This window comes from Protopterus annectens, chromosome 14.part0, assembly GCF_019279795.1.
Source record: "Protopterus annectens isolate FY-2018-M chromosome 14.part0, PAN1.0, whole genome shotgun sequence".
NCBI classification, from domain to species: domain Eukaryota; kingdom Metazoa; phylum Chordata; order Ceratodontiformes; family Protopteridae; genus Protopterus; species Protopterus annectens.
Window position 1 is genome coordinate 229622883 of NC_056748.1, and position 12545 is coordinate 229635427.

At 43.8% G+C, this 12545-nt stretch overlaps 1 protein-coding gene across 1 annotated transcript in view; it reads left to right on the plus strand.

Moving 5' to 3' along the window:
* Positions 1–12545, plus strand: part of CFAP43 (cilia and flagella associated protein 43) — a 3581735-nt gene that overhangs the window by 523090 nt on the left and 3046100 nt on the right. Inside the window, exon 7 of the mRNA XM_044055952.1 lies at positions 8144–8226. Coding sequence (XP_043911887.1) covers positions 8144–8226 — 83 coding nt within the window. The remainder of the gene's footprint in view (positions 1–8143; positions 8227–12545) is intronic.

The window sequence follows — 12545 nt, forward strand, 5'->3', positions numbered from 1 at the left end:
AACTTGACTCATCTATATTCCTGGATATTTCAAAAGCCTTTGACACCATTTCCCACCAAATCCTACTCAGCAAACTGTCATCCTATGGCCTTAGTTCAACTGCCTTGTCCTGGTTCCATAGTTATCTCTCTGACAGCAAGATACCGAATGGGGAAATGCCCTTCCTCCCTGCTACCCATCTCTATTGGAGTACCCCAGGGCTCCATACTAAGCCCTCTTTTCTTTACAATATTTGTAAATAACCTCATCTCTGCAACACAACTAGCCTCCATAGTCCAGAACGCTGATGGTTCCACACTTATTTGCTCAGCCCCCACACCCCAGGAACTACAAACAAAAACGCAAACTTCTTTTCAGGATATAGAACAATACCTCACAGATATCAGCTCGTATTAATTCTAACAAAACTAATAACAAACTGAAATCATGCCAGTCCTGGATGTTGTGGAGGATGTTTTCCTCGAATCCAGCTTGACTTCTGGTACCCTACCTCCTGCTCCCAGAAAACCAGACTGGTACTACAGAGTCCCTGATTCATACAAATATATTTTTAAAAATCCAACAGCTGACCCTGAGGTCATTTCTCAAGGGCCAAAAGGCATTAAATCAACCTCTGCTAAGAATCCCACCCACTCAGACAGGGATTCACGAGCATTGGACAGATTGGGTAAAAAAGTACACACCTCAGCTACTCTTACTATCAGGGCACTAAATTGTCAGTTCCATATGCTGAAATTTTAGCAACATACCTTGGAACTCCTTAAGCAAAAATGTCTTCCTTTCCTGCTTGGGCAGAATCTAAAGATTTGCAAGAGTTAATGCTTTCTGTAAGTCAAGTAACTAAACACACCTTGCACTGTGGTTTTGACACCCTAGAAGCTTCTTGCAGGGCAGCAGTCACTGGATCTGTCATTAGAAGACATGCATGGCTTAGGGAACAGCCCCTGCCAGACCATGTCTTATCTAAATTGTTAGATGCCCCCTTGCACAAAGATAATTTATTTGGCACTAAGGCAGAAGAGGTCTTAAAAAAAGATGGAAGAAAAAGCAAAAATCTATGCAAACAGTTAAGGATTTTTTTCAGGTCCAGCCCCCTAGGTTCAGCAGGCGTTGTCTCTCTCACTGGTCCTTTCCTGCTCCGAGTAAACTGACCCAGCCTAGGCCCCGTGGAAACAGACCCAGACAGCAGGCTCAGGGAATGCATAGATCTAAGCAGTGGACTACCTCTGCTTCAAAACCAGGGAGTTCTAAGCCACCCCCTTATGGTAAGAAGTCACAATGACTCACCTCCTCCACCCCCAACCTCTGCCCACCTTCCACTTACCCCTACGAGGAAAACTCTCCTTTCACTCAACATCTAGGCCACCATTACCAAGGACCAATGGGTTCTGAACATTGCGTCTCAGGGATACAAATTTTCCTTCCACACCCTTCCAACCCCAAAAGGGTTCCCAGATCTACCACAAAATCAGTGGGCAGACCTCAAAAGCAAATCCTTTCCCTGCCCTCTGTGAGGGCAGTAGAGCACGTCCCTGCAGAACAGATAGGCCAAGGCTTCTACTCCAGACTTTTTCTGGTGCCCAGAAAAGAGGGCACCTGGCATCCCATCCTCGATCTATCCATCCTAAACACTTTCCTGATGATCCCAAAATTCAAAATGCTCACCCTCCAGCAGCTGCTACCCATTCTGTCCAAGGACAGTTGGCTAGCCACCCTAGATCTAAAAGAGGCCTACCTCCACATTCCTATCAGGGAATCATGCAGGAAATATCTTCACTTCAGGGCAGGATCTCAACACTTTCAGTCTTCTGTGCTTCCATTTGGCTTATCTACTGCTCCCAGAGTTTTCACAAAATGTCTGACTCCGGCCATTGCCTTTTGCAGACAAAGAAATATTCAAATTTACTCATACTTAGATGACTGCCTTATTCAGGCAGACAGCCAGGAAAAGCTGCTCAAGCACCTGGCCGTTGTAAAGACCCTACTAACCTCCCTAGGGTACACAATCAATGAAAGGAAATCCAAACAGGTGCCCACCCAAAGGATAATCTTCCTGGGAGCAAGTCTGGACACAGCATCCCAAATGGCATACCTTACACAAGAGAAACAAATTTTCCTGACAGCCTACTTCTCTCAACTAGACACCAGGCCCCAGCTATCTGCAAGGAAGATCCTGCAAGCACTGGGGTTCATGGCATCTTGCATACTACTCATTCCATATGCCAGACTGCATATGAGGAAATGTCAGTGGTACCCAGAGTGCCTTTGGTGTCAACACTCTCAAGACCTGGAAACTCTTCTACTTACAATTCCTTGCCTTAGAAAGGATTTTCTTTGGTGGGCTACAGCATGCTCCCACAATAAGGGACTTCCCTAATCCCCACCCCCCATTATCAGACCCTGACTATATTCGCATCAGATTACACTTGGAATGCACACTTGGATGGCAGCTGCGTACAGGACCAATGGAGCCCACAGCAAATCCCTCTGCACATCAGTCAAAAAAAGATGATGGTTAGGCAGCACACCTTGATAGATTTCAAACCCCTTCTTTCTCCAGGGGTTCTCTTGATCAAAACCGACAACACAGCACTGTGATGTGGTACATCAACAAGCAGGGAGGGACTCGCTCCTTCCCTCTATGCAGGCTGGCCATGACCCTTTGGCAGACAGCCTCTGCCATGCAACTACACCTGTTAGCACAATTCCTACCAGGCTCTCTCAACTCTCTGGCAGACCTGTAAACAGTTTCTGGATGTTATCCATGAGGCCAGACGTCCTAGCACCAAAAAGTCTTATGCAGATAAATGGAAAAAGTTCTGCACCTGGATCCAGGCTAAGGGAGCCAATACAGCACAGCCCTCCATCCCTCTCTTCCTGTATTACTTTAGCTGACCTACTAGACAGTGGTCTCTCTTTCTCCTCTATAAAAATTCATGCCTCTGCTATTTCTGCTCATTTTCCCACTGAGCAGCCCCTTTTCTCACACCCTTTGATTAGACAGTTCCTCAGAGGGGCTAGCAACTTGAGGCCACCCAGAAGGGCACCAACACCAGCCTGGGACCTTAACTTTGTCTTGGAAAAGCTCACCCTGCCCCCTTTCAAAGCCAGCTTCTTCTGCAGAGCTAAAATTTCTCTCCTGAAAGACAGCATTCCTTCTGGCCATCACTTCAGCCAGAAGAGTCTCTGAGCTGCAAGCACTCATGGCTGTGGAACCCTTCATTATCTTCCTTGCAAAATGGGTATCCCTCAAAACTAACCCATCCTTCATGCCCAAGGTGGTGTCCAGTGTGATCCTCAACCAATCCATTCATTTGTCCACCTTTTTTCCTAATCCCCAGGACAAGGGGGAAATGATTCTTCACTCTCTAGATGTGCACAGACAGCTCAGATTCTATCTAGACAGGACTAAATCCTTCAGAAAGTCTGATCAATTGCTGGTTATCTTTGCTACAGGAGCAGAAGGCAATGCCATCTCCAAGCAAACCATTTCCAAATGGATAGCACACTGCATCCATTTCTGCTACAAACAGCATGGAAAACCTCCCCCCAAGGGGGTCAGAACACACTCCGCCAGAGCAGCCTCCTCCCCTGCAGCGTTCCTCAGAGGAGTCCCCACCAGGGGCATCTTGAAGGGCTGCTACCTGGACATCTGTTCACACTTGTACCAAGCATTACCACCTGCCTGTCTTCTCCAAATCCAGGGCAGGGTTTGCCTCTGCAGTCTTGCAGGGTATCCCAGCCAGCCCCTAGTTTCCTTGACTGTCTCCACCCATTTCCTCAGCTTTGGGAATCAACCCAAATGTGATGACTGCAACAGTGAAACACGAAGAACGTAGTACAGTTGTGCACACTTACCATACATGTAGATGTTTGTGTATTCACTGTTACAGTCCTGGTTTCCCTCCATCCATCCCCCTTTCTTCTCTTTCTCATTTTTTTACCATTCATCCTTGTTGTTCTCCTTTCCTTACAAGGGACATATTGGTATTTATTTTCCACTGGTGGGGTTCTTCAAGCAGAATCTGGCCTCCTAACTTGGGGGCTACTGACAGGTTAGGGTAAGAAAAATTGATGTCATGGTGTCGGCTGCCTTACTTTATACTACTGACGACCTGACAGCAGACCTCAAGCGACAGCAACCAACACAGAAATACTAAATGTCTGGTATTCGGGCCATCCGAGACTACCCTGGCAGGGATAACCCAAATGTGATGACTGCAACAGTGAATACATTCGAACATCTACATTTATGATAAGTGTACACAACTGTACTTTCCTCCCTTGGAGACAGGATGATAAATCTGCAGATTTTGTTTGAACTTGCTTGAATTACATCACTTTTAGAGGCTGCAGCAGTTAGTGGGAGTCTGTACTTAGTAGTTCAGGGAGCACAGTTCCTCTGTCTATGGCTTATCTAGTGGTAAGATGAAAATGGCAACATTTTCTGGCTCAGAATAGGAGACATTTGATCTTTTTCCTTGATTATCAAGATGGGTATAGAAATTGCCAGACTGTATGAGGCAGGGTATTTTTAATATCCTATAGGACAGGAGCATTTAACTCCATAGCCCCTGAGGGCCAAGTTGTGGAGAAAATTCCTGTTAATCTCGTAAAAGTGTACAAGAAATCTAATGTAAGACATTGAAACTTCCTGGTCTTCACTTAAAATGTTAACTATTTGAATTTTACCTAAGGAAACTAATATAGCTAAGGCAGCGCTGCAACTCAAGGCTACAATACGAGTGTTACAAAACTCTGCAAAATGACATTAAGAATGAATGAGATCATTTTCCAAAATATGGTAGTTCCATTAGGAAACCACCTTTGATACTTGTATAAGCAGTGGTTGCTTTACCATTGTAATGTTGCTGAAATATATTTATGCTTTTAAAGCTTCCCTGCTTTATTATATATAAAATATTTCTCAGCTCTTGATTTTAGTAATTTATTTGATCTCCATATAAAAAAAAACAGATGATGGTGTGGGCTGTATTTTACACAATTCGACAACAGTTGTAAGCCATACTATGCTGCTGAGTTTGGAACAAGTTTAAAATGGATGAATTATTTGTGTTTTGTGCTGGGGATCGCACACTGTTAGCATCAGACTGCTTATCCAGCACATCATCTTCCATCTTCTTAACACTTGTGTGCCCATAAGACCTCAAATAAACAGATGTGTATCAACTCCCTCTCTTGTAGCACACTGTAAATGTTTATCCTTGTTGTTTTCACACACACCCCCCATGGAAATATAGCACTTAGTCGTTTACCTCCTTATTGTGCAAGTTCCCAGATGACTGCCTGGTTTTCCTCTGGTTAACTTAATATTTCACAATTTGCAAACAACACTAATTACTTACTAAGGTTTCATGTGCAAAGAAATCATATCATTACTTTGGTTCTGCTAGCAGTAATCAAAAGCTGATTACTTGGAAATTGACTCATTGATCATCACAGCCCATCAAAACCTTCCTGGTACATTCAAAGTAATAGGACAGCTGACTGCTTAAAGTGAAGAACTTTTTTTTTTTTTGGAGGGGATAAGTTATGGTCAAATTATGGTGAGGAAGGAAGAACTATCAGCTACAGCACACAGTGGTTTTGTGCAACCATTTAACTCAAGCAGCTATGATTGGGCTCTTTAATTCTGATCAACTTTTCCTTGAAAATATGTGAGAGTGCCCCTCATTTTACTACACTTACCTCACCACAGCAGATAGCGCAAATTAGTAAGTTCATTTTAAATGTTGCTGCAACTGTACCCACAAACTGTACTTTCCATGAAGTCTATTGGTAAGGGAGGGACAGTGCGCCCTTAGCAGCTTCTCACCGTAGATATAGGTAGGTCAGAGATAGGAGATTAGTATTGCACCTTCCCTTCCACACAAATGTATTAATGAAAAATGCAGTTTGCAGTTTGCTGATATGGCTGATCAGGGATATGCATCCCCAAGCATGAGTATGTAATTCTAATACTCAACACAACTAGTATAACTTGTTCTGAAGGGTCTATATTAGAACATCGAAGTTTCAGAACATCGAATGTTCTAATATCGACCCCTATTAAGTGAAAACTGATAACATCGAAAATTCAGAACAGCAAATTTTTTCCTAGGGAAAAATTTGCTGTTCCAAAACACATGCACACAACACAAACACACCAAACAAACAGCAATCCACACACATACACCTAAAATCTTACACCTAACCCTACACTAAACTGTACATACACCACTATCTACCCACTTACCTTAACCCAAACCCTAACCCTAAGGTCCGTCACTATTACACACACACCTCACCTGCGCCCTAAACCTCACGTCCACACATTCACCTAACCCACGCCCTAACCCTCACGTCCACGCAATCGCACACTTACCTGAACCCGACCCGTAACTTTCCACCACAGTGCTGAAAATAGCGACGCAACAGGAACGGACAACCAAATTCTTTCCCTAGGAAAGAATTCGGTTTTATGAAAGATTTTGCTTATTAGGGGTTGATATTAGAACATTCAAAGTTCTGAAACTTCGATGTTCTAATATAGACCCGTGTTCTGAAAACAGTTTAGGTAGGGAGTAGATACCTGTAGACCTATGCTGTACTTATGGTCTGAATTGTAGTCATTTTGTTATATCCACTACATATACGGGATGGGAGGGCATAGCTTTATTTAGCACTGATCCTGTGTTTATCTGATCACCACTGCTTATCGTTAAAATTTGTTTTCTAGCCTGAAGTGGCTGCTATTTATGTTGTTGCCAAGAAGGAGATGACCCCCTCCCCATACACACACACACACATATACTTTTTCTTCCATTAAACTTTATGATATGTACTAAAACATTAGTTGGTTCTTTTCTCAGATGCTGACATCAGAGTATCTCTACCCATTACCAATGTAGAGGCCCAAGGTTGAGAATGCTTCCCTTCCTCATATGCCAACCTTTCACTTTCCTAGCCCTCAGTTATACCCCCATCCTTTCTCTTTTTTCAGGTCATCTATAGTCCACTTCTTGCTTCTACTATCTAATACTTGGTTATTCAGCAGAGGGCAAAAATTATTGATATCTGTCACAATGCCTAAAATGTTGCACCCATCCCACCCCAGTGTCATCATGTTAATGATTTGTTTTCTTCTAATCCAGATCTTCTCGCATTGAACATTTTCAGCACAGAAACTCTAGAACTCATTCTTTGAGTACTGTTATAGCTACCTCCTGCAGTTTTTTTTTTTACAGTTTTCTATTCTACCATTTATATTGTGACTGCACTACAGGAGAGTTATAGCCTGTTATACACATTTGCAACATCCAGTGCCAGAAGAGCCTTATCCTCTTGCTGAATATATACTATGTCAAAAATCATGCACTGACTGACTGAAAATAATGGGTAAAAGTACGTACTTTGCACCTGGTAAAACAGTCTGTCATAAAGTGTTACTGTTATGGTGAGTACCTCTCACAACTGTACTTTTCTATCCATCCTGATTAACTCCTTTTTATTTTGCCAGACTTCTTGACTTTAAGCACTCTCATTCCTATCCATAACCTCCTTATGTGACCTGTTTTCTCCCTCACATAATATCTAAATGAAATAAAAGCAGGGATGATGTCTTCTTACTGCATGTAATGGTGAGTTTTTACCATTGCTGCAGTAAGTGCCCCAAAAAGCTGTTAGTTTATAACCTATGCATATATGCAGCAATGTAAGGGTTATGTGTGTGCAGGTGTATGTGCATACAGTGCTGTTGTCTTTTTATGTTCGAATGTAGCAAGGCTTACATGTGCCATGCTCCCTAGCATGTCTTAGGGAGCAAGTAAGCAGGGCTGACCTGCCAGTTGCATCAGTCTTCTTAAAAAAAAAAAGATAGGCTTTTGGGAATAAGGAGAGTTACTCCCTGTCCCACACAGACATGCATGCAGCTTTTACCAGCTCTTTAAGACATGGACATACATATATCTGTTTGAACGTATGTTTCTGGTCACGTAAGCAGGTAGCTGTATTTTTGGTTGCTGCAAGGGTATTTCATGCATGTATATTACAGCCCCACTGTGTGACTGTTGTAAAGGTGATCACCATAATTCATATTTTTCCAGTGTAAGTCAGTTATTTCTTTTCTTTTCTTCCCTCTTAGGAAACCATCCAGGGAGCAGATTGAAACAGGGAAGTCTGGACACACTGGTAGTACACAAGAATGGCCTATTTGTTGCTGGAAATGTGAGTATTTTTCTAAGAATAAAATAATTGTTTAAGTACTAAAAAAGCTTAGAAAAATTAAAAGGGATTAGGATGCTAGGAATATAATGCTAGCCTGTGATGGAGTTAGAAACTTCACTGAAAGCATCCATGTGTTATGAAGGCTTAGATAACAGACTTCATAAATAAGTGAGCCTCATTGGTTGCTCGACATTCATTGCAGAGTTTAATGTACAGGTGAAAAATTAGAGCACCTAAAATGGCATAAAATCATGATGCCTAGACTGCAGTCTTCTTTGGAAGCCACAATTTCCCTTTCCCTTGCTCACAATACCTTTTTTAAAAAAGTGTAGATAGTTGTTGTTGTGTCTTTTGGCTTTTCCAGGTTAGGGGTCGCCACAGCGGAACTCCGGTCTGCTGATGATTGGCAGTAGATTTTTACGTGTTGAGTTGCCAGCCCTGATGCACAACCTTCAACGAAGGTATGCCCATTCACGCATGTCTCCACACAGAAGACGCTCTAGCTGAGAATCGAACAGGACGTCTTACTGTGGGGCGACAACGCTACCGCAGCAGTGTAGATAGTGAAAGGGTAAAAAAAAAAATCAACATGTATTTAGTTTTCCTCACTAATTGAGGCTTCTTCAAAGCCATGGTTAGACTTCTTCTTCTTCTAGTTAGTGAGAGAGGAAGTAAACACAAAAATCTAAAATAAGTAACTGTATAAGCATTTACAGTAAACTCTCAGTTAACTGGATTTCAAGAAACTGGCACTCTCAAGCAACCAGCAAAAAAAAATCAAAGAAATGCAGTACAATTTTCATGCGTTAGACTTTCTCCCCGGGATTCAGGAAGCCGTATTTTCTGTGCAGGAACAGTGTAGCTGCTCCTGCACAGATAATGGCTGCCGAGCGATTCAGGATAGTGCCATTTTCATGTGCACGAGTGGTCCTACACTGTTGTAGCACGGAAAACCATGCGGCATGCAAATCACCTCTATTGTTGGTGAAAAACATGGAAATGAGGTGATTTAGCAATTCACCAGCTGCCAGGTCTCCATGCTAGAACAGTGTCCGTGTCAATGCAGAAATGTATTCGGAAAATAACTGAGTACATTTCTGCAACTGACAAAGCAGAGGCATGACAGTTTGTGAAAAAGCATGTATTGTGTACATTAGACATGCCAATGGCCAAATATAAGGCCATTGGCATTAAAAAGTGATTAATTATTATGAAAATTAAACTTTTTTTTTTGGCCGATCTTGGCCGTTTAAGCATAGGGCAGTGGCGTGCAAACGGGATCGGGCTGGAAAAAAAAAAATGGGAAAACTCAATTTTAAGTTAAATGTGCATTTTGCCATTATAGTCAATGGCATGCAGAATGTAAACAATACCAGGGAGCACTGGTTGTCAAGAGGAAAGGGTCCGTTTTAGTGCAGTAACTAACGACCTCCACACTGGGGTATTCAAATGAGGGGAGTTATACTGAATCACATATTTCTTCAAAGTGGCAGTTTGTACCTAACCGTGTAGGTGTAGCAATGCAACAGTGCAAGTCTAAGAGCTGAATGACTTCATAAGGGGGTGTGTCATGCTTGCTGTAAGCTCATTGGAGCTCTGTGGCCCGTGTTTGCCCTTATCTAAGCACAGCTAAGGAAGGGGGTGTATCAGATGTGCCTGAGGATTATGTATATAGCCTAAACGGGTGTGCGTGCCACGCACCGGGTTTTAAATATTAAAAAAAAAAAACAAGAGGAAATGGCAGCAAGGAACTGGGAAGGGGAAACAGCAGTAGGAAGGCAATCAAGGAGAACTAGCATAGCTGGCAGGTGGGAATGTATTAGAATCAACCAATTACACATGAGAACTAGCATAGCTGGCAGGTGGAATGTATTAGAATCGGCCAGTTACACATGCAGCAGCCCAGCACACTACTATAAACTATGCAAACACCTTTCAGACTGTTTTTTTCCCGCAAGCTCTATACCACCGGTGTACACAGATGGGGGATTTTTAACTGGCAAAACAAGCTAAAAATGTTAGAGGCTGTTGCTGCTTTACTCCATCAATATGTGCTAGAAACTGGTGGTGGTGATGAGGAGAATGCTAACAACCGACCCACAGTGAGGAGGAGGAGGAGGAGAAGAGTGTACAGACCCAGGGTAACCTATCAGGGCCTACATGAGCTGGAGATAGTGGAGTGCTATAGGGTGGACAGGGACATTCTACAGCAAATTCTTCAGCTGTGCCGTCCCCGCCTCACACACACAACCAATAGTGGGGAACCCATCCTAGTGGATACTAAGCTATGTGTAGGCTTAAGAATACTAGCCAGAGGTACCTTGCAAAGACCAACTGGGGATATCATGGGGGTTTCACAGGCAGCATCCAGGGTACTCCACCAGTTCCTGGATGCCATGACACCACATGCCAATGAGCACATATATTTTCCCAACACTTGTGAGGTGTTGATCAGAAGTATGCATCTCTTCCACCGTATTGCAGAATACCCTGAGGTAGTTGGTACTATAGACAGCACGCACATCCACATCAAAGCACCACCTGGCGAGTGGGGTAGGGTCTACATAAACCACAAGGGCTTCCCCTCCGTCAACTGTCAGGTCATGTGCGATGCCCAGGGCATTATCATGAACATGTGTGCTGACAGCCTTGGAAGCCATCACGACTCCCACATCTGGCATTGCTCACAGCTGTGTCAGGGGTTTGCCAGGGGGAAATTCCATATGGCCATCTAGTGGGGGATGCTGGCTATGCACTGGAGCTGTGGCTGATGACACCCATCAGAAATGCACACACACCCGAACAAGAACACCATAATGAGGCACATGCACAAGCCAAGATAATTGTAGAGCGTGTGTTTGGGATGCTCAAGTCCCGGTTCCGCTGACTTGACATATCCGGTGGAGCCTTGCAGTACTCTCCAGCTACACGTACACAAATGTTCATATTATGTGCCATGCTATACAATATGATCCTGCGGAAACAGCTGCAGCAGGAACAGCACGAGGCAGGGCCACACAGCCCCCACCATTGCCAAGGCCAGCACAGGCACAGACACAGAGGGACTATGAGGAGGAACTTCCTGAACCTGCCCTGTAGGTAGAAGGAGGTGTGCCCAGTATGCCCAGGCCTTGGCAAGGAGGAAACATATAATGCACACACTGACACTGTAGGGATCCAGGGACAGATACCTCTCTCTGACTCGCACATGCAGTAAAAGGGATGCCAAACATGACACTACCTGTGCTTTACCATGTATAGGGAGTGTACCATGTGTATCCGACAGTCAGCCCTCCAGCACCGCCCTCAGTGCTGGCCCAGCAACAAGGTAAGTCACGCTTCCTATCAATTACTGAATGGAATAGTATGTTCTGATAGTTGTATGTATGGTATGGATGCAACCATGCAAGGGAATCGGGTGGCTGAATGGGATAGCAGCAGACAGCTGACAGCTATATGGGTCAGCAGGAAATCCATAACAAATACTGGTGTCAACATGCTAGACAGTACTACACAGGGTGACAACCCCCACCGCAGTACATGTGATGGCCCAAATAACTGTGGGTGTCAATAGGTCACACACATGGATGTCAGTGAGGGTCACATACCCACCACCAGCCTCACCCAGCAGGACAGGTGTAGATGACCATAAAGAAAGGCTGGGCTAAGGCCCCCAAATGATGGCAGTGGTGAACAGCCCCCCTCCAGACCTACACAGACATACCACAACAGGTCTGGCAGTTGCATGTTAGTTCTGAAGGGTAAGAAGTCTGAAACTGAAATTTATGCCATTAAAATCTAACATGTACTCTACTGATATGCCTCCTTTCTGCATGATAGGTCACATTACAATATGAAATGGGAGCCAGCAGACTAACCAAAATACCAGTACAGTCATTGCAAATGTTTAAAGTCTTCAGGTATGCACCCCCCATTCCCATGTAGAAATGCAGTAACTTGTAAATTTAAGGAGTAATATCACTGGAACACAGATTGCCAGAGCTGTCCCAATCTTCATTGTTGCATGTGTACAATATGCAGGGGTCAGTGTGGTAAGTTTATTGTGTGTTTAATACTGCCTGGAAGTAGTCAGCATGTGGGCCTGGATGGTTGTGTCTCAATGGCCTAGGTACAGTACAGTGGTCGACAGGACTGTGTTCCAACAACTGCAGTGCCAACCACACTGCTTCTCAGCTACACCCATGTCAGCAGTTGTACATACTCACTGTCCAGATGTCAATATCTGTAACCGTCGGAAAGCTGGACACGCCATGAACGGGGGCCATACATAGAAAAAGTACACAGGTGACAGTAACCTA